At 35.3% G+C, this 22180-nt stretch overlaps 3 protein-coding genes, 2 long non-coding RNA genes and 2 other non-coding genes across 17 annotated transcripts; 4 read left to right on the forward strand and 3 right to left on the reverse strand.

Annotated features, from left to right (window-relative positions):
- Positions 1–341: 341 nt before the first annotated feature.
- Positions 342–1162, forward strand: LOC108195251 (uncharacterized). Its single transcript, XR_001801468.2, has 2 exons — positions 342–473; positions 636–1162. It is a non-coding gene; the product is annotated as an uncharacterized LOC108195251 (long non-coding RNA).
- Positions 1163–2139: 977 nt separating this feature from the next.
- On the forward strand, positions 2140–2212 carry LOC135148117 (small nucleolar RNA R66). Its single transcript, XR_010286010.1, has one exon. It is a non-coding gene; the product is annotated as a small nucleolar RNA R66 (small nucleolar RNA).
- A 51-nt stretch (positions 2213–2263) lies between these two features.
- Positions 2264–2340, forward strand: LOC135148133 (small nucleolar RNA snoR118). Its single transcript, XR_010286026.1, has one exon. It is a non-coding gene; the product is annotated as a small nucleolar RNA snoR118 (small nucleolar RNA).
- Positions 2341–3383: 1043 nt separating this feature from the next.
- LOC108196271 (probable protein phosphatase 2C 42) lies at positions 3384–8531 on the reverse strand. Its single transcript, XM_017363477.2, has 4 exons — positions 7907–8531; positions 6698–7068; positions 4544–4780; positions 3384–3852 (listed from the first exon to the last, which is right to left on the reverse strand). The coding sequence occupies exons 1-4, from the start codon at positions 8229–8231 to the stop codon at positions 3640–3642; spliced, it is 1146 nt and encodes a 381-aa protein (XP_017218966.1). The 5' UTR covers positions 8232–8531; the 3' UTR covers positions 3384–3639.
- Positions 8532–8712: 181 nt separating this feature from the next.
- Positions 8713–11448, forward strand: LOC135147805 (uncharacterized). The gene is made up of 2 exons (XR_010285620.1): positions 8713–9697; positions 9761–11448. It is a non-coding gene; the product is annotated as an uncharacterized LOC135147805 (long non-coding RNA).
- LOC108196272 (GDSL esterase/lipase At4g16230) lies at positions 10811–12951 on the reverse strand. Of its 8 annotated transcripts, none has more exons than XM_017363482.2 (7): positions 12706–12939; positions 12517–12595; positions 12131–12314; positions 11891–12021; positions 11548–11793; positions 11174–11429; positions 10811–11091 (listed from the first exon to the last, which is right to left on the reverse strand). In XM_017363482.2, exons 2-7 carry the CDS (start codon positions 12529–12531, stop codon positions 10865–10867), a joined length of 1059 nt encoding a protein of 352 aa, XP_017218971.1. In that variant the 5' UTR covers positions 12532–12595; positions 12706–12939; the 3' UTR covers positions 10811–10864. The 8 variants fall into 8 exon arrangements, with proteins under 8 accessions (XP_017218971.1, XP_017218970.1, XP_017218972.1 ...); XM_017363481.2 differs by having other exon boundaries at positions 12694–12939; XM_017363483.2 differs by having other exon boundaries at positions 12775–12935.
- A 1805-nt stretch (positions 12952–14756) lies between these two features.
- Positions 14757–21872, reverse strand: LOC108195975 (putative pentatricopeptide repeat-containing protein At5g13230, mitochondrial). Of its 4 annotated transcripts, none has more exons than XM_017363015.2 (3): positions 19235–21872; positions 18848–18934; positions 14757–15097 (listed from the first exon to the last, which is right to left on the reverse strand). In XM_017363015.2, exon 1 carries the CDS (start codon positions 21760–21762, stop codon positions 19288–19290), a length of 2475 nt encoding a protein of 824 aa, XP_017218504.1. In that variant the 5' UTR covers positions 21763–21872; the 3' UTR covers positions 14757–15097; positions 18848–18934; positions 19235–19287. The 4 variants fall into 4 exon arrangements, with proteins under 4 accessions (XP_017218504.1, XP_017218501.1, XP_063937026.1 ...); XM_017363012.2 differs by having other exon boundaries at positions 18848–18978; XM_064080956.1 differs by lacking the exon at positions 14757–15097 and adding an exon at positions 15109–15676.
- Between the last annotated feature and the right edge of the window lie 308 nt (positions 21873–22180).

A 22180-nucleotide genomic window follows, 5' to 3' on the forward strand; every position in this document is an offset into this window, starting at 1 on the left:
CACAAAAAACACACCAAGCTCTCACAAAAGAGAAAATAAACAAAATCTAAATAAATTGGGAACAAAACTCACCCTGAAAAGATTTTATCAAACAATACAATCTTGGAAGATATAAATCCTAATTACCTAGAGAGGAGTATTATTGAAATAAAAAAGAACAACGCAAAGAAAATATCTGGTTTGGGGTTTTCCATCGATGAAAAATCAAAAGCCCGAAAAGAAGAAAGAAACTGAGAGGTTTTTTTTTTAGGATTTTGAGGAGAGAGTTAAGCTAAAAATAAACCTAACGGCCTGCAGTACTGTTGAAAACTAACTTAATTAATCATTATTATGTGTAATCAGTGATATAGGAAGATATGGAATCCATTTACTTATATAGCAGTAGTACAGTATATTATCAACATTATATATAATTAGCTAGCTAGCTAGACACCCTTCATTGATTGCATAAATAAAACAAAAGGAATATCAAGGTTAGCCACTTTTCATTCTCCTTTACATAAATAATTCGATTCTACCTAGCTATAAGTAGCTTGATAGTTGTAAGTTGGAACTATATATATATTAGAATGAATGTGTATTTGAAAGATCTTTTTAAATCAAGGGAACTGACGTTGGTTGTTTAATTTGTTTAGGTATCTTAAAGAGGATTAATATATCTGATGATTATGAAGATAGCTCTTCTCGTACTCATGGTGACGTTGGTGCTGACATCAGCAACTACGGAGGGAGTGGATGCAAAACTGAGCAGAAAGGTAAGCGCTGGTGTAAACAATAATCAGAAAGTTACTAACAAGAATGTGGCTGCTGGAAATTTCGAGGTGATTAATGATGCTGATGGGTTCTACCCACGTGATTCGAGCCCTGGATCACACCGTAGATATGATACTAAGGATGCTCCGGGACAAGGCAGACACTGAAGATCATATGCGATGTAATATCAACGTCCTCATGCATGCAATGGCTCCATGTTCGGTGAATTAGTTTTCTGTATGTTTCTGTTTGATGTTGTAATGAAGATCACCAGAGCACAGCGTGATCGTATGTTAGGTGGTTATGAGTTAAGTGCATGCATGCTCTGTGTGTTTGTTTACGTGAATTTGTGTGATTATTATGTGTATGTAATAAAATGATCATGGCCAGCATGAGGTGCTTTTCTTAATGATTTTCCTCCCCAATTTCTAAGACCTAAGTTGATCGACTATCCATATGAAGTATGAACACAATGGTTCTTCCAAGCTCGCATGTTAGATAAGCTACGTTGCATTAAAAAAATTACATGATCTCTCATTCCTCAAGAACTCTTGGTTCAACACAACACGAAGCTAGGTTTATTTTTGAAAAAATCATTAGAAAACATATATATGGAGCTAGTTTATCTCAGTTCTCAACTTTTATGTTTTATTTCGTTAGTCTGAGTCTAGTGAAATATTAAAGTTTGACAAGACAACAAAGATCATACTTCAATGAAAAAAATTGTCAAAAAAAAAATTTAAAAACTAGGTTGTTTACCTTGCCATCAGGAACTTGGCACGTAATTTAAAATATTTATAAAATTAAATTTTATAAATTATTATAAAAAAATTTGAAAAAAAATTAATATTTAAATATTTATATGAATGAGTAAAATACAATAAGAAACACTCTAAAAAATAAGAGCGCCCGTGGATTGTACTGCAGGTTAGTCATTGGCAGGCGCTGGTCCACGCTAGAAATGGACTACCCAACAACACGTTCCTAAGATCATCAAAACCATAGGCCCAACTCGAGAAGGCCCATCTAGATTCCAAACCCTAATTCCACAGCCTCGCGTATTTAAATCCAACGAGTCCAGAAAACACACACTCTCAAACCATCGTTTCTCTTCCATATCTCGTATCGTGTTCATCCTAATATAACTTTTGTTATTCTGATTTGTAATGCCTCGACATGGGAATCCTTGAACACGGGTAAGGATGGGAGTTTCTATGTATCAAACACGGTTTTGAGAGGCGAATATTAATATATAATTTATTTATATCGGCATGGGCGTTGAGTCGCTTCGCCTTTGTGTATCATTTTATGCTCAGGCGCAGTGAATAAGTTCCGGCTACATATTATCATTATTATTATATGATTTATGTTTTATTGGTTGGGAGATCCGGTGATGGCATGAAATAATCTTTGAGACCTGATTCTTATTGATGACAACCTTAAGCATGTTGCTGAGGATTCCCATCTTAGTTTTAAGATTCTTGTTTTGGTTTTTTTAATTGGTTGAATTTGAAGTGATGAATTTTGCACTGGGCTCTGATGATTGTTGATGCATAACTATGCAGCCTAGAAAGCTATTTCTGATCTATATTTTCCTTTATTTTATTTGTTTACTAGTTTTGATTTCGAGTCATCTTTTTTATTTTTGGTTAAATCGAATAATCATTCGATGAACCGTTCGCTTTGGAATTAGAAAGATTTTGGCATTTATTTGTCGATATATCAAGTATTTATCGGAGATTATCGTGGTTGAGGAAAATTGATTAGATTTCAAAAATAAGATTGGGTACATTACTATTAAAATGGTAATTATTGGCATGTCTTAACCCAACAAAGTGCCACTAAATCATTTTATTAACAAAAAGCTTACTTTAAACAAATCTCTCCCCCCTTCCCTCATTCAAATATATTACTATTGTTTGTCAAAAAAAATATATATATATATTACTATTGTAATAATAAAATACAACTATAAATAAGTTGTTAGAAATATAAAAATAATATTTAAAGAACTAAATACTATTTTTTAATTATATTTATAAAAAACTTTGTAAGACATTGTTATTTTACCTTCTGGTTTTTTAAATAAAAACCTGTTCTTTAACAACCCATTTTCAATTCAATTGTTTGTTTCTCACTTGATTATCCTGTCATCTAGGTAGCAGTGTCGTAAAAGATTACGGGAATCATAGTTAATCCGTAAAAATACGGTAGCAATGTTGTTAAAGACGTCATCGATCGAAGATTAATTGGATTGATCATCGATTAATCAGAGATTTAATCATTTTCATAAGCCATGGAATAAGGATCCGATTAATCGGTGATCACATACTTTTAGAACAGAATTGGGAGTATTAAAAATATTTTTTAAATTGAACGATTCGCACCATCTATATAAGCTTTGAGGTTTCCCAATGACAGTCCATTAGAGAAATATATTATCCCAAAAATGGTTGTCATAAAAAGAAAATTCCCAGAATTTCATTAAGGAATTAAATTATTTGACAAATAAACAGAGTGCAGGATGAATAGTCAAGTTATGCAAGCTCCACCTCTTGAATCAATAGTACTAGTAGTACATTATACTTAACACTCTTGACAGGTGATCAAAGAATTTGGCCAAGAAGATATAAATTTAAAATTATAAGCAGCTTTCCATAACTACAGTAGATGAAAACAACACACTTCCGAACAGTTTGGCTAGCAAAGAGCCAAAGACCAAAAATATCTTCTCTACATTTCTTGAACTAATGATATAAAAGCTTTCTATCAGTATCAAAGAGCAACATTGGTTTCTAAATGCTGCTTGCTAGCCTTACAGGCGTGCTTATGTTGTATCTCCATGAAACCAGATCCAATAAATTATGGTCAGAACCGAAAAATCAATCAGTGCTCTAGAGCGCTTCTAAGTGAGAGTCGATTATCGAGCCCCATGCCTTTAGATATCAGGTCATGGTTCAAGAACAAAACAAAGACAGTTATATCATCATGGAAATGACGCCGGACCTTCTTCTCAATCCTTCTAAGATCTGAATATCGCATTTCTCGTTTTCTAGCTGCTTCCTGCAGAGCAGCCTTGACAAGCCTCTTGGCACTACCCTGTATCAGAAGAGAAGACGTTACAAGCAAACAAGGGAGACAAGAAGCATGGCAGATATATTAAAATCAACGATAAAATAATAGAAACTTTATAACTACGAAGCAACCACCACAGGGCACAGTTATACCTTCAAGTTTTAATATTTAAAACTTTGAAGGCATTGTATACTTTCATACTCCGGGACAATTATAACTGGCCATTCCCAGAATTAGGTTCGTAGACTAAGAGAAGGAAAAAGTGGTAACCCGGATAGCCCAGCAATGATTAGGTAATTAGGAAAAGAATCCACAAGCTGCATTGCAGAGGGCTTGACAGCGTATTTCCCACAATGGGAAGCATTTCTGAGCCACCAATGTCTCCCCTCGGATTAGATTTAGGGTAAGTACTTATGTAGAAAGGTAATTCGACGTCATGCAGCATAATCAGGGGTATGAAAACGGAATCCCTGGAAGTCAATGAGTAAATATAGTCGTGTAGCATAATTAGTGGCCTTGACCATTACATAGACTTCTGGGGCTTTCAGATTAAGATACCTTCATATGGGACTATTTTTTACTGCAATACATCGTTGGAATGTTTGTAAAGGGATGTTTGTGAAGGGTCAAGTTCTAAGAACGTTTAGAAGTTTATTCTTGAGAATTATGATCATGACTACAAAATACAGTTAAGATATCGAGGATATGATCTTACTGCACGAGGATTGTTGTGGACAATCTCCACAGCCTTTTCATTACTCAGGTGCTCCCATAAACCATCAGAAGCAAATATAAGGAAAGAGTCACCAGCTTGAAGAGGATGAGAAAGTATAGATGGAGTTGCACTCATGATGGGCATGTTCATTGGTTCAGGAAGCCGAAATTTTCCATTAATTGGCTCCCTGTTAAAGCGTGCATGCTTCATATACACATCCCCTATAGATTTAGAAACCTGCATAAACAATTTTTTGTGATTAGATAAATCAAGAACACTTTTTGTAAACAAAGGACAAGATACTAATATCGTCTTTTATACTTCAAAATGCAGAATTAATTTTTTTTCCAGATATGCAGTAAAAACTAAATTTCTTACAGAACTTTGATTATTGTTCATAACATGCCTAAACTCTACAGCCAAGTTAAAGAGATCAGTGAGATCATGCTTAAATTGAACAAAACAGAAAGAAAAAAGACCAGTCCGTAACCTATAAGGGATGACAGCTAAGTGAAAATCTTGCCTCGCACATCTACTTCGAAATCCAATCCACGAAATTTACTAATATATCATGATTTTTCTTCGCAAATGTGACCAATACATCATTGTCAAGCACTGCCAACTACACAACTATTTCAATTTGAACTCATTATTTGTCATCATGGGATCAATATATAGAGACGAACAGCCAACACATCTCTAATCCACGCAATTTAAATGTGAACTTCAATGAATTATAAGCCATAGGCCGAAGCACAGTAGTTAGTGCTTATGGCATATATTCACATAACTGCAACACGCATACATGTAGTTCAGTAGTTCAATATGCTCTCCTAAAAAAAATGATGAAGGGGGGTAATATATGAATTATAATTTCTCAACAAACGATCATTATTCCAGAGAAAATTATATGCACTTATACCCATATTTTTTTTAAGAAATTCAGTATTGACTCGTTGAATTGGAGATGAACATGATTTATTTCAAGACTTCCAGATGTGAAGTCCGAATTAACTTGGTTAATGACAATTTAACACAATGAATTACGAGTAAGATGCCCTTTACATACCGGAATTTTTCAGAACAATTGCAATACTACGGTTCCTAACCACTTACTATACTGAATCTTCATTAATGTTACACTTGTGTGGTTCAGCTAAAAACCCTCAAACTCAGTTAGCAAATATTAGTTGGTGTTAGCCTGTTAGGGATGAATATCTAAAAAATCATATTTATTTCCTCTTATTCTATCCATCCTCTTCCTGCTGTGTTTATACAAGTATGCATATGCACATACATTTGTATGAAATCTTCATATAATTTTAATCCTTATACCCAAATTTTAGCAAACCATTACAAATTTAACTCTCTTAGCGATCTATGCATGTCCTTGATCTATCTCAAGACATATAGTTCTCTTTTATACACACACACACATATTTACACGAATATAATTAACAAATTACTTCTGATATGTGGAATATTACTAAAATCAAAAACCAAGTTCTTATATCTTTAATTCATCTAAATTTGCACTTCAGATTATAGAGCCTTTTTTATAAAAAAAATAAAATCACATATCCTTTGAGTATATTGTTCTGGTTTAAATTAATGTGGAGACCAAAGGGTTGTGTTTGTTTTTATATATGTATTGTGTTGTAATTAAGCTGAAGGTGTTGGACTGTTGGTAGTTATTAAAGTGGTCATTAATAGGGAATGCAAGTCTACATTCATCATTGTCTATGTTAATTCTCATTTAGGGATATTCTGATTTATGGGCTTTGCTTTCGTGAATTATGGTTTACAAGAGTTTGAAGAATGAAACAGGGGCAACTTCTTAGTATATAATTCTGAAGAAGCTGTTGAAGTAATGTAATCCAAACAATACCCTCATGGCGTTAGACTAATTTGACGGAAACACACAGAGTGTCAAAAATAAAAGTTTCAGTGTTACAAGCGGTATATATTTTTGAAATGGAGTATTGCAAGTGATTTGACACTCTAAGGGTATACAAAGTGCACAGCAGTTATTAAAAATAGGAAGCAGTAGTATTTAACAAATGAGTTTAGGTATTAAACTGAGCTTGAACAGTACAAACTGGATAATCTACCACAGATATGGTATATCATTACAGAACAGTGTAGTCTGATTACCTGAATGATGCCTTTTACTCTCCAGACTCCATGTTTGAGGACAACGATCTGAGGATCACCAGGATGTAATTCTTTAAGCTCCCGTCTTGTTTCCTCGATGTTGGCATTGTGCTCTGCTGACAACTGTATAGCAGCCATAACTCCAGTGTTTCCAATTTTCTTCCCCAAAACAACACGGGAATCTCCAAGATTCGCCACAAATAGAGTTTGCTGATATATCACTCCAACTAAACAGCATGCTCCCACAGTTGCAAAATTGGGTCGCGCAGGCCACATTTCTTCCACACGAGCAGTAAAACCTTTCTCTGTCTCCAGGAAAGCTCTTCTGATTGTATCTGGTGTCACCACACCATTGTCATCAGCTGACTTTGCTGCATAAACACCAAACCTAATAAAACACCAAGATGAGAAAATTTCCTCAAACTTAAACCCAGATGGTAATGTCTACCCACACATCAGGTTTTAATAGAAGAGAGGAAGGGATCAGTATAATGGATAAAAAGAGCAGAGTTTAACATGACGAGTATGACAGAGATTTACAATTTGTCATATTTTTACAGCAAAACAGCACAGAATTCAAGTTTAAGATTCCATGCTGGGAGCCCAAAGGTCAGGCATTCTATCTTCCCGACAGAGATAGGATAAAATATTCCTCACCATACATTCATTCCTAGTGACTTTTTGAAGTCCAAATCATAATTCATAAGCAACCCTGTTATGCTTAATTTGGCTTAGGAGCTTAGTCAGTAAAGGTCCAGCCTTGCAACAAATTGTTGCTATTATGGGCTAAATGTCCGATTGTCCTGACTAATTGAGCAGTACGCAATCACAAATACAAAGCAACTCAAAATGTAAGACTGCGACCCCGGGTCACTATTATGCAGTCAAAACAATGGCACAATCTGCAATCACATTCCACTAATCTAATCAGCTAAACCACGAATTAAAAGCCAAAACAATGAACCGAACATCTAAGACTAATCAACCTCAAGTCCTCAACTTACCACCTACAGTCCAATCAACAGGGCACAATGATAACACACCATTTCACTAAGCTAAACCAAAACACAATGATCAAAACATCCAAACTTACTCACCAACCTACTAACCAAAACATCATTTTCAATAACCCCCAATTCACAAAAACACAATCCACAATTAAAATCAAAACTTTAGACCACAAAACCAAAACATCCAAAAAGCACATACCTTGAAAATGCCTAAACAAATGATCACACACATATCGAGCCGCCTCCGGACCACCATGACCATCATAAACACCTACAAATGTTCCAAAAGGCCCAGATTCAATCTGGCTCTGATCTTCAAGAACCATATTAGCCTGAATCACAGCCATTGAAAAATCCCCACTAGCACACTTCCCTGAATCCCTAAACCAAAGCAACCCATCTTTCCCAAAATCACCATCACCTCCATTACTATGATTACTCTTAACACCCCTACCACCAGAATTATCAGTGCCACTAAATGGCTTCCAGCAAAGAGACAAGAGATCCATTAAACCTTGAAGCATCCCACATCTCTTGCTCACACAAACCCCCCAAACCCAAACTAATAAAGATCACTTTTTTAGCAACAATTTAACAATTTGAGAAAATGGGTATTCAAGAACTGAGGATTGTAGTGTAAAAAGATTGTCTTTCTTCACAAAAACTGAAGATAAAAAATATGTGTGTTTTGTGTGTGCTTAGATGCAGAGATGCAGAAGTGCATATAAGTAAGAGATAGTGAAGGAAGCAGAATGTGTTTGGAGGAAGGTGGTGTAGGGAAGCAATTCGTTGGGTGTTGCTTTCAATGTCTGCTCTGTCACTTTCTTCTCTCTGTATGTCAAGGCTTTTATATTTAGGTATACTTATCTGTATCTAAGCATCCACTTATCTCGTTTACGAATAAGCTCATCACTTTATACAAATAAGCACTTGCTAGTGCAACCCAATTTTATATGAAACAAAAGTTTAATATATATATTCTAAATATATAATCAATTCAAATTTATTTAATTTATTATAAGACTTTTAGGTAAATGAATTGTATAAAAATAAGATACCTAAGTGGAAGAGTTTCTTTCCTATAAAAAAGTCTTTTACCTAATTCAGAGAGCATTGTTCACAAAATTTTGATATAAAATTCTTAAATATTTAGAAAAGAACATTAAAAAAATGTGAAATTGAAAAGAAAATGTCTCTGAAGCAAAACTCTTGAAATGATCTCGGAAATTTAGTTGGTAAAATTATGATAGTATCGATTATACTGATGATCTCCTAAAGCAAGTCTTATTGAATATTTGAATTGCACTACACTTTCGAGAAATACCAAAGGACATGTAAAGAAACAATAAAATAGCTAGATTTCCATGAATGATGAATGAAAAACAGTTTATAAAGAAATAGGTTTTGAGATTTTAGAAGGTACCGAGAAATCCAGTCTAGCACATGCAAATATGCTAGCATCTCAATACTTTACAACAATTTCAAAACAAATATTGTTGATATTATAGTCTATGTATATAACATCCGAGCCCTTGCCGGACCCAACCATCCATAATAGATTAGTCGGAAAATACTAGCAAATTGGTATATAGTAGTTCTTTGCTCGTGTTTACAAAGTCCTGGTCAATGAGGCTATTACAATGTTAGTATCATAATAACATATTTGGATGTTAAATAAAATATGTTTAATCTTGTTGATTTGGTTGTGACTGGAACAAGAACATCAAACATTGATCAAAACACTAAACAGTCCTGGGATCCCTCTAATCCATTCTGTGAAAAAAAAACAGAAGAATTACTATACCTGATGCTGATAAGGGCGCGACAAGGGCACACAAATGTTGTCATCTCTGCCCCTTGTTAACGCTATATGGTGTTGATGGTATAGTCACGACGAAACTTTGATGCAGGTATGGCCAATAACCAGTCCCCAGCACTTCCCATCCTGGTGTAGGAATCTCTTGAAGCAGATGTCGTCGAGGCCCCTCAGGTACAGCAGTTTTAAAAACATGTCTCAGTTAACACATTCAAAGAATGATGCTATTTTCTGCAGGTCCTACTACTAAGCAAGTTGGTATAACAAAATGTGTCTGGAAAAACGACTGCTCATACGTATCGTGACAGACATTTTGGACTCTATTGGGATGGCTTTGAGCTGAAGAAATTAATCCTGAGGGTGGTTAATGTGTCTTATCTCGAGGAAAAATAATGTTTGGACAAGAAAACTGATGCTCCTGTGGAACTGGTGGCGCCTTCATTAGGACTAAGAGCAGCTCTTGATTGATTCTGGTGGTATTGGTTCTTGTTAATGCTTTTATTTTAATCTACAAAAATTCAAAATATATTTTCCAGAGTTAGATGACCGACGCTCACAACTCTTGAGGTGACGTGAAAAATCACTTAATGGATCGTATAAATTTAACACTCTCCTTTCAAACAAATCAAACACCTAAAAACCTCGTGGATTTGATCATCGCTCCTGCTAGTAAAATTATTCGGTTTCATGAATTATGGAATGTAGGGAGTACAGAGGAGACCGAGATGGTCATGCCTGGGGTAAAGAACTAATGATCAACGACCTAATAGTGGAGCTGTGGGGTTTAGGTTCTTGCCTCCCTGTTGCAGCCACAGTCTCTGATGGTCCATTCTACTGAAGCTCTTTCTTGTTTTCTAGTAAGAAGACAACATGGGTCATGGGCCTTAATCTCTTCTACCAATATTGAGGAAAAAAATAAAGTGGACAGGAGAATCAAACAGACATATGTCTTCACTCCAAATGCTTCATCTCTATACAGAATGTGATGTTAGACTATTCCTATCTTTGCAATCTCAATCCCAGATAATAGTTCTTCCAACATGTTAGATTGTTACTATTCATCGAGCATTCATTTTTTTCCCAAATATTTAGAAGGAAAAGTATTATCAGTTCCTAACATGCTAAATTGTTGTAACAATTAGAAAATCAGGAGTTGAAAGAAAAGTACTTTTGATTAAATACATAGCTTAAAAGTTTAGCAACATAACCTGTATTTTTATTTATCTCAAGGGAATAAGTATAAACATACTGTATCAAACACACTAACTAGGCTATATATACGAAACATAGTTCAAGTAATTTCTTTTAATGATCAACATGATAGAAAAAGTATCCTCAGAGCTAGAGCTGAGCTAATTGTCTGAGATTAAATGGAGAAATGTCGTCAGTATTGCCATCCATTAAACGCTTGGCGAGGATGGAATTAGTAACATCACTTGGATGATATGCATCCCAAAATACATACTTAGACCTGTCTGGACAAACTGCAGATGGACCAGGACCACAAGGGATTATACCGCCACGACGCCCTGCAGAAAAGCAGCATGCTGAGTTTGCATTCTCAAAGCCTGTTGAAAAATAAGTGATTTATAATCAGATTTTCGCCTATGTAGACATCATATCAGATGTTGAATTATAAATCACTTTTACCATATGATTTGTAGTTTTGAAGGATGTCAACAAAAATGTGGTTAACATTAGCATAAAGAAATGTTGATCCACTAAGCTTAGCTGTAAGCTCTGTAAGAAGACTCTTTAACTGGCGATTAAATGATTGCACGATCTGATTCGCCCTGGTAGCACAGTTGTCCCCTATTATTAGGTTTACATCCCTTTGATATGGTGTGCACCCTAGTGGCCCTACATTTGGGACAATAAACTTCCGGCCACCCAAATTATACAGTCTCTGCAAGAAGCCAAAAACAGTCTTGTTTTAAGTTATCAAGTTTGCTAAAATCTTGTTTTGTGTAGATAGACTAATAGACTTAATAAGTATATCATGCTTTGGATAGAAATTAAGTTACCGTGAGCTGAACTCTGTATCTTGAAATCAAGGTGTTAATGAAAACCTCTGGAGGGTCTATTCTCCGCCTGACTTCTGTAACCACAGGCACCAAGTAATTGTTTAAGAAATCATTTGAACCAATTGTAATGGAGAAAAGAGCGGTTTCCAATAGCCGTGCTGCTGCAGGAGCGCCTATCTGGGAGATTATATCTTGTCTGGTATTAGCAAAGTAGTCAATCTGCGCATCAAAGTTGATTCTACCAACCTATAAATCACACAAAATTTAAGCACATTATATGTCAACTCTCCCTATATACGAAACTAATCAAGATGTTGCGTGGGCTAAAAACACTATAACATACAAAAAGAGCTCCTGTCTCATTAACAATTCCTCCACCACCAGATGCATAATTGACACCCTTCAGAATCACAGCTCCCCTAGTGGTCGGAGCCAAGTAAGGAGGAGTAAAATCTTTAAACCCCACCTGCTGTCCTGGTGTAACAAACAAGAACTTGTAAATGCAACCTAAATATATGGTCATAAGACACGAAAAATTCATGATATTGTTCTGTCATATGCAAACAAAACACATAAGAACTACCTATAATATCTACTATAGTTCTATTATTTGTGTATCGCCCTGTTGGCTTTCCAAAATCAATTCCATTCGGAGGGTAATTGGCTTTAGAAAGTGACTGAATGTAGTTATTGTTACCAGCTTCCACTAGAGAATCTCCAAATACAAAACTAGCAGAAAATCTTTCTGCAGCAAGACAAATCCCCAGCTGAACAAAAAGCAATATCAAAATCTGAAATGCATCCCCAGTAACAACCATTCTGTGCAGTAGTTTAGCCATTTCGTATCCAAAAAATCCACATAAATAAAAAAAAAAAGAAATTTTTTTTTGACAAATTTATAGCGAATGCATTAAATGGTGATCAACTTTCCATGAACAGAGAAGCATAGCATAAAAGGTTAGGACAGACCCTTATATAGCACATTCTGAGAAAACAGTTGAATCAATGTTCCATGGACGCGTGAGGCGATAGAGAACATTGATTTGACCTGCAAATTTAGCATCACCCCGTGAGGAAAAAAAAGAGAGTGTGTGTAAAGAGGAGCCAACTATAATTAGAAAAACTAAAATGTGGACAGCTGAAGACCAAAGAAATGACATTGTTGAAGTCTGTTCAATGTGCTCAGTGCTTTTATGTGAAATCTGGTGGGAAGCTAGATGAATGTACTTTAAAGAAACAATTAAGATAGATCATAGCAGGCTCCAACAAACTCTCAGCATCATCCGTGAAATGTCAGTTGAGGAGATATTGTTTGCCGGCATTTATTATGTTGCAATGCAGTGATATTGTAGAGAGCATTCCTTTTTGGAGTCTGAATAATAATTTCTCCAGTTTGGTATTTTTTTTTGCTATTTGAGTTATAATATAAAATAATAATGTTTTAATGAGATTTTATAGTGACATTCATGACAGTTTCTCGTAAAAACTGAAAATCAATTTATTTTTTTCTCAAAAACATGAGAAGAGCTGTTTTTCCGCAACTTTTGAGTTAAAAGCTGTTATTTGAAAAGTTATGTTTAGAATTATCAAAGAGATTTCATTTGGTGTACTCGCTTTCTACGATAACAATTAATTTTAAACAGTGTCTTAGTCTGAGTAATAATTTCTCCTCTTGCAAATCACTTATAATTTTCAACAAATTTTCAAGAATTTAATTATGTAATTAAAATTAGTATTTTTGATAAATATATACTTTTTATTCAAAATTAAAAGAATTTGAGAATGGGTTACTATTATTTTCTCAACATAGAAATAAAATATAGAACATGTCTAAAAAACAAATTTTAAATCACTGTTATATAACAGTGTGAGCAAGTAGGAGCAATTTTTTAGAAATTTTAAATAAATAAAACTAGCATCTGCTGCGACACAAATGTTAAATATAAATGTGCATACAGCACAGGACTAAGAGCATCTCCAACCATGAAGACCCCCTAGCTAAAAGGTGAGTTGTCATGCCAAAAATAAAAAATTTGGCCAACCATTTCAAAAATTCACACTCCAACCATAGTGACCTGTTGTCTATAAATTTGGCCAACCTCCTATGGATGGCTAAATTTGTCGAACCTCTACAGGTCTGTAAGAAATATATAGGAAGATTGCACATTATTTATTACCATATTGAACTGATATATTCTATTTTAACAATTTAAAATATTAATAACATACTATTTTTAAATTATAGCCAACCAATATAGCCAATACCATTGAAGCGAAATGTCTTACAAGTTCAGCAAATTTTACATAACGTCTTACAGGTCCAATTTAGCCAACGATTATAGCCAACACCGTTGGAGATGCTCTAACAGCAGATATGAAGTTGCCATATTCAATGAAAATCTTTGATAACAAAAGTTCACTGCACAAAAGTTATCTATTTGGAAACTCCAGAGAAGAGTAATAGTTCTAAATAGCAAATTCTAGAGCGTACTTTATTACTTTGGATTCAGGTCCCTAGCATATGTATGTTGGGGACATGTTAAAAATTATACAGGTTCCTGGCCGTCCCTAGCATATGTATGTTGGGGACATGTTAAAAATTATACAGGTTCCTGGCCGTTGGATGCATATCCAGCGGTCAGGATTAAAACAAAGTTTTAACATGTCGACGGGGGAAACCCTGTTCAGCGCTAAAAAAGCGTTATACACGGGAAAATTGGATTTTTCTCGTCCAGCACTAAAAAAGCGCTGGACATACTAAAATTTTGTTTTAATCCTGACGGCCGGATATGCATCCAACGGTCAGGAACCTTTATGATTTTTAACAGGTCCCGGCATACATATGCCAGGGACGTGGACCCTATTACTTTATTTATACTTCACTGCAGTCTCTACAAGATGATCAGGTTCTTTTGGATAGGAGTATCCCTTTACAGCTAGAATCATTAATATTTCCCTGCTACTTCACATGTTTATTATAAAAAACTGTACTTGGGATTCAGACTACCAGTAACCGCATTATTCTCCCACTCAGATTTATAAGATTTCGGGTCCATGATACCGAAGAAATAATCATATTTGAGGGATTTATTTGTTCATATCGATCGTTACGTGAAACCGAGACTTTTAATCACTATAAAGAGTTTATCACTTTGTACTGTGAATATACTCGAAAGCTAGCAAACTTAATGCAAGTTTTACATTTCTTCGCAACACGCATAGAAAGAACTCATTTTACCAGTGAAAGAGTAACTTAAGACAAACCATTGGATGTTATGCAGTTTTTTGCCAAAAAAACTCAGGTGTCTGTAACATCTTTTAATGTTGTGCATTCATGCCAAAATGAACACAACTACAGTTGTAAAAGAGTGAATAACTGTATGCAAACCAGTGACTTGACAATTTTAGCAGATGACACACTTTTGTGCAATGCAAGAGATGAAATACCAAAATAAGTTCAACAAGTCTCAAAATGGCTGCGGTTTCTAGATTCACTTTAGGAGATCGCCAGGCCCTTGAACGTAAGAGCAGTCTTCACATCTGACAAAGCCTGCCAGTAACAAAAAAGGTTGTAACTATTGCTTGTACAAAGTTGAGGTGACATTTGGATAAAAAAGATTGCAAAAGATGAATTAATCACTATACAAGTATCATTCTGAGTGGCCACTTTACAATTTTACAATGATCTTTCAAATGGTTCTGGTTCTAGTAGTGCGCAACGTCCAATGAAAGCAATATACACAAGCTATTGCTGATTGAATAATACAACCCTGATGTTCAAGGTTCAAGAAATATCAATTCTTCTGATTTAATGATTCAAAGGATGCCCAGATAAGCAATGACTTCAGACCTCAATAGTAAACAAAAATTCTGTTCTCGCCATGCAATTCAATTTGTAATACTGATGCCGCAGGCAATTGGGTGCAGCAGGTACACACCTTTGAAAAAGATGTCAACACACCAACAATCAAGGACTATTAACATTACACCCATCTTTCTCTTTAGGAACCATCTCCTGCATTTGAGCGGGCTGCTTGAGATTGAGCAACATGCTGCCTCAGCAGATCTTTAAGCTTTTCTAGCAATTCTTGGAAACTCAGGCCAGGGGGAGTTTTCTTAACTCTAATGTCTTCTAATCCAAAAAGAAATAATAACAAGAAAGAAAAATATGAAAATATAATACATATTTAGTTAAAAAAAACTAAAACTACCATCAATAACATATATTAATATTAAAATATACATATAGATAGATGATAAAATATATATATATATATATATATATATATATATTCTACTACCCATTTACAATATTCTACTACCCATTTAACCCTATATTCTACTACCCATTTACAATATATATAAAAATATTATAAAAGCTAAATCTCTAAAAGAAACCATAAAAATAACGGCCTTGAATTATAAACAAGAAATTATTAACTATATTCTCACTAATGATCTGGACCATAGGCTTCTCAATGGGGTGGGTTCAGGGCAGGGATCATGATTCCCATACAGGTTAAATGGCAGTTAGGTCACTCAACTGGCCTATAACTTTCACTTGGGTCATCGCACTCAAAAAGCTGTCACTCAGGTCACTTAACTAGTAAAAGTGTGCAAGTGAATCATCGAACACGATAAAAATTTCACAGCCGTTAAATCTCGTTGACTATAGACGGTCCTCCGTTAAATCTTTACAGAACTGAAAATCCGGCCGAATAGCCATTCCTTCCGGCGAAAAGCTCAAGAAATCCGGCGAATATCGATTTCCTTCGTTTCTTAACCAAAATTTACGATTCATACACCAAAATAAAGCTTATAACATCTACAAACTCATAACCATATCAAGACATACTAACAATCAATGAATAAAGCAGAAAATTGAAATTAAAAACTAAGAAAAACTAAGAACTCGACTAACCCATTTAGCAACACAACAAATACAAAAATTCATATAAATAGACTCGATTAAGCATGGAAAAGCTATTGGTAGCATCAAGAACATCCAAAACAGCCCAGAAATGAAGAACCCAATTCGTATATATTTTTTTTTTTAAAAACGAAATAAAGCAATGATCAACCTTATACAATGGTGTTGGTATCAATAGAAAGAACTCGAAACAAGCTTCAATTTGGTATATAGAACATCAAAAACGGTGATATGTAGCTCCTGGAATCGTGAGATGAAGGTCAAGAACAAATTTCTCGAATTTTCAAATTTTCATCCATTATTTGACTCCGCTGCTGAGTCAAATTTTCATCCATTATTTAACGTTAGTAACGGTCAATGACCTATCTGAAAATTTTAAAGACAGTAGTGAGTTGACTGACAGTTTTTTGAGTTGGATGACCCAAATGAAAGTTACTAGCCAGTTGAGTGACCTAACTGCCATTTAACCCATTCCCATACCCATCCGTGTAAATTTATTTGCCCCATCCCTGTGCCATTCCTCGAGGGTAGTTATTTATACTCCCCATCCCTGCCCCATCGAGATATTTTGTTTCCCCACCCCGTTATTATATATACTAAATCATTTTACGGATTTTCTATTGTGTGCCCATGGGCACTAACAACCACTTTTTAATTAGATGTTGGATTTTTATTGGCTCCCATCCAGGGCCATTCCTGAGGATTATAGGGCCCGGTGCGAAAAATAATTTTGGGCCCTTTTTAAAAATAGATTAATCATATTTGAACTTATTTAAAAGTATTATTCACATTTAAATTCAAATTAATATATAATTCATATCAAATAAATATGAATTAGCAAAATTATTATGAAACTCAAAAAATTGGTAAAGAATGATTAAATGATAATGCTAAAGTTTGGATAAAAAAAATAATGAACTGCATAAAAGTCTTACTTTAGGAAACGAAAAAAATGAAAAATAGAACAAGAAATAAAAGGAAATCAAATGATACAATGACAAACCTTAAAATTCTTTTATAATAATTAAAACTTTAATTTTTCTAAAATGTGTTAATTGAGGACATTATTGATAAGCATTCGCTACAAAATTAATAATTATGCAGAATAAGCACGTAAGTTTTAATTGAATTTACATGTCCAAACTAATTAAAATGAATAAAAAATATAAAATAAATTTTAAATTAAGTAGGACTGATTACTAGCAACAGAAAGTCTGTAACGTAGGTGATAAAAAACGGAAATACATATAAAACTCTGCATGGGTTGGCGGCATCAGGCCATCTTAACTGTAAACTTTATTTTGGGCACTCGGCTCCAGTGGGCCCAGTGCGGGAGCACTGGCTGCACTGTGCCAGGACCGCCCCTGCTCCCATCCCATTAATAATGATCATGCACAAAAATTCCCACCAATCAAAATCTCCCACCTAGCTAAAAAGTAGTTGTTAAATATCTATTATTTTATATGAAAAGTATTTAATATTTTAATTTTAACTTTTTCCTAGGTTTATATAAACTATAAAGAACACAAAATATATAAAAGTTAAGATGATGTTATCTACTAAATTTTTGTTTTAAGTTATTAATTTTAAAACATACAATTATTGCATTCATATTGTTAATATTTAGAATCAAATAAAAAGATTTTAAAATTAAAATTTACTTTGGAAGTGAATAACAAGTATGAGTGCATGCAATGCATAAAAAGAACTTTATAAATAACATTAGTTAAACATATATATATTACATTAATATTTCATAAAATATTTAAATAGATACAATATATATATTATTCAGAGCGGGGCGGGGAATATATTTATACCATACTCCTATATTCCCGTCGATACCTCTCATTCCCCGTATTAGCGGGGCAGGGTGCCCCATTCAGGGCGAATCAGGGCAAGTTACCTATTTACCCCGCCCCACGGAAAAGCCCAATGGGTTTAGAGCTAGTAATAACAATAATTGAACGTGCATATGAATGTGACTATGTATAACTCTCAAGGGGCCGATATGAGTGATCAGAATCATAGAATTGAACAGAAAAGTTGAACGGACAATAAGATATATAAAAGTACCCTCAGTGATGTATTTTAGTACAATTTTTCATTTGTTCAAATATCATTAGCCTAATAAATATTTTTCCGATTGAGTTTCATAACATATAATGCGGATATATAATTAATCTAATAAATCTTAATCCAAACATAGGTCTATAAGCTATCAAAGATTGGGTATAAAGAAAACTATGTAAACCTATGTGACTAAAAACGTGACGGCTTCCAAAGAAAATAGAAGCAAGAAGTGTATGCACACACAAGTCAACACATGATGCAGAACTTTTTAGTTTGCAACCGGATAAGAATTATTACCTATCTCTAGGACTGAGTGTAGTGTAAGATACAACTATCGCATCATTCTGCCCTCTCTTCTACTTCCACAGTCCCGCTCCCACTTCTCTGTATATGTAATCACACACCAGCAGTATTGCAATTAGCAGACTCTGATAAAAGTGCACGTACAATTAGTAAGGACTTGCAGATAGCATTGAAGAGCAGAAGAGTCAGGGAAGAGAAGTGGTTACAGAAATAATTATTTTTCACAATATATGCAGATGGGGGTATAAAAGTACCACACGGGTATTTCATTAAAGAATAGAAAAAAGATAACAACAGTTGTAAAACTAACTGTGGTGCTAACAGAATAGATATTTATATTCACCACAACATGAATTAGGAGAGATGGATGACAAGTCTCACCGAGATCAAAATACTCAGTATGGACCACAGTAGACTAGCTAGATAAGAGGATATCACCAGTAATCACCACAAGAGCAGAACCCATCCTCAAAGTGATGAAATCGATTTATATCTCTAATAATAATTTCCCTCTGCACAACCTTCGATATGAACTTCACCAAGGCATGGCAGTCTGTACATATTCGAAGGTTTTTCATGATACGGATAGGACTCCCAGATGGTATTTTTATAAGACCATATGCAAGGGCTAGTCTCTCACTGTGTACCCATAAGAGCCCTGCTTTTTCATCATCATCCACATTAAGTAATACAACACTGCAATCAGGTATATAACCTGCTTTCTTGCACCTATGATTCAACCACTCCAGCATCCCATTGATTAATTTAATATCAGGATGTGAAGAATCACCTACACAAAAATGATGAACCGTACCCTGGTGTTCAATCCAACTTACTCCAGGTTCTTTCTTTACACCCTTCCTCTTCATCTTTTTCCTAACATGAGCAACATTATCCCACCTTCTAGAGGAAGCATATATATTTGACAGTAACACGTAAGAGGCCTCATCTTCAGGTTCTATTTCGAGTACACGTTCAGCACATAGTCTTCCAAGGTCAAGATCATTATGGACAACACAAGCCCCAAGCAAAGCACGCCAGACCATGACACTAGGCGTAAATGGGATATCTTCAATTAACTTTAGTGCCTTGTCGAGATGACCTAATTTTCCGAAGAGTGACACCATGCAAGTGTAGTGCTCTATGCAGGGTTCAATACCGAAATCTCTGACCATGGTATCAAAATAATGTTGACCATGATCTAACGATCCAGTGTTGCTACAAGCTGAAAGAACGCCAACGAGAGTCAATTGGTTTGGTTTTATGTCTGTAATCTGCATGCTCTCGAAGATTGTCAGGGCATCTTTGCCCAGACCATGCATCGAATATGCGGACACCATGGAATTCCATGACACCACATCTCGCTTATTCATCCTGTCAAATGCCAAACGAGCACCCTTAATGCTCCCACACTTGGCATACATGTCGATCAAAGCATTGCCAACTGACACATCTTCACTATAAGGATTTTTTATAATTGATGAATGTAATTGTATACCTGCTTCCAGGGCTGCCAACCTCGCACAAGCATGAAGAACACTAGAATATGTTACCTCAGTTACCTGTACTTGGTCATGGAGCATTTTACGAAATAGATTTAAAGCCTCCTCTCCATCTCCTGATTGTGCATAAGCAACAATGAGTATATTCCATGTCACTTCATTCCTATTCTTTGACTCCAAAAAAATATCTAATGAATTTTCAATGCATCCACACTTAGCATAGAAATCCATAACAGCATTTGAGACGAATATATCTTTATCAAGGCCAGCCTTTAAGACATGTGAATGTATTTGCTTTCCAAAGTCAAAATTCTTCACTGCAGCACATGCTTGCAGAATACTTGAGAAAGTGAACTGATTAGGGACAACTAATTGTTGCCTCATCCTTAAAAAAAGATCTATAGCCTCTTTGCACCTGTTGCTCTGGGAATATCTTGCGATCAAGAAACTCCAAGGAATCACATCCATCTCGGGGATTTCCTCAAATACTTGTCGAGCATCGTCAATATGATCCGATACGGTGTACAAGTGAATAAGAGAAATACGTACGTATCGATCAGTCTCATAATGAGTTTTCAAAGCAAAGCTATGAATACTTCTCCCTATGTCAATGGCATAAAGACCAGCACAGGCTTTAAGCACACTGGAAAGCACAAAATTATTTGGCTTAAATCCAGCAAGTTGCATTTGAGAAAAAAGCTGAAATGCTCCGTGAAAATGATGATTGTCCGCATAGCATCCAATAATCCCACTCCACGAAATCATATCCTTACACCCGATTCCATAAAACACTTCCGTGGCAACATTAACCAAGCCACACAGAGAGTATGCATCAAGAAGCGCAGTCGCAACAAACGCATTAGAGTCATGACCGAGTTTACAAATGGATGCGTGAATGCTGCTACAACAAAGACAAGGCCCGTCGTCATCGTCTTGTTCCATACTAACAATCAACTTAAGAATAGTAGTAAACACAAAGGCATTAAGCTCATGTCCCTCGCAATGCAATCTAACATACAATTCAATAGCGTCTGAATAGAAAAGCTCTTGAGAATACCCCTGAATGAGAGTAACATACGAGACGACATTTGTGTGAGGCATTTTATCAAACAGGAGACGAGCATCACCCAGTGCATGAGTTTTAACATACAGATTGAGTAGAATATTGGATGCGAATAAATCGAGACAACGGATGCCTCCTCTCTTGATAATATCACAATGCAACGCCTTTCCGGCGGTGAGATTCTCATTAACAACGCAATTCCGAAGGAAATTTGAATACGCGTAGGAATCGAAAGTCGAGGAGGGCGAGAAGGTGGTTGAAATGTCGAATCTGCGAGCATGTTGCGAATGGCGAGTAGCAGCAGTATGAATCGGTGCCCAAACACTTCTCTTATATCTAATCATGCGCTCCCTCGCCGCCTTCAGCTTTCCCCGTTCATAATTTAAATGGCTGTTCTGCGAGTAAAAAGTGAGGCAGGAGCGCGAAATGCACAAAATTAAATGACGTGGAAAATTGAGCAACGGGTTATTTTCGTAAATATTTTAATTAAAATTTAATATATATTATTTTATGAAAAAGTTTGTATTAAGCTGGGTTTTCTTTTTTTCTTTTTTTTGACAAAAAGGAATCAATTCATTAATCAAAAGTCATACGGCATCTACGGACAGACGCTGATCGCGGTTAAATCCTTCCTTCTTGAAGAGGCAACTAAGCGATTTGAAGATGATTTGAATATATGTACTCATTTTCACCTAATTGGTTTTCACCCGATTGGCTTTTACTCGATTGACTTTCACCTGACTCTTCTGAACAATCGACCAT

The sequence above is a fragment of the Daucus carota genome, chromosome 7 (assembly GCF_001625215.2).
Source record: "Daucus carota subsp. sativus chromosome 7, DH1 v3.0, whole genome shotgun sequence".
NCBI lineage: Eukaryota > Viridiplantae > Streptophyta > Magnoliopsida > Apiales > Apiaceae > Daucus > Daucus carota.

Coding starts and splice junctions, on each gene's coding strand:
- LOC108196271 (XM_017363477.2), bottom strand. CDS start 8,231: ATGCTTCAAGGTTTAATGGATCTCTTGTCTCTTTGCTGGAAGCCATTT. Junction 7,069..7,906: donor TTTGTTTAGGCATTTTCAAG/GTATGTGCTTTT, acceptor GTGTTTATGCAG/CAAAGTCAGCTGATGACAAT. Junction 3,853..4,543: donor TCCACAACAATCCTCGTGCA/GTAAGATCATAT, acceptor CTTCTGATACAG/GGTAGTGCCAAGAGGCTTGT.
- LOC108196272 (XM_017363478.2), bottom strand. CDS start 12,386: ATGGCTAAACTACTGCACAGAATGGTTGTTACTGGGGATGCATTTCAG. Junction 12,022..12,130: donor AACTATAGTAGATATTATAG/GTAGTTCTTATG, acceptor TTGTTACACCAG/GACAGCAGGTGGGGTTTAAA. Junction 11,092..11,173: donor TCAAAACTACAAATCATATG/GTAAAAGTGATT, acceptor ATTTTTCAACAG/GCTTTGAGAATGCAAACTCA.
- LOC108195975 (XM_017363015.2), bottom strand. CDS start 21,762: ATGATTAGATATAAGAGAAGTGTTTGGGCACCGATTCATACTGCTGCT.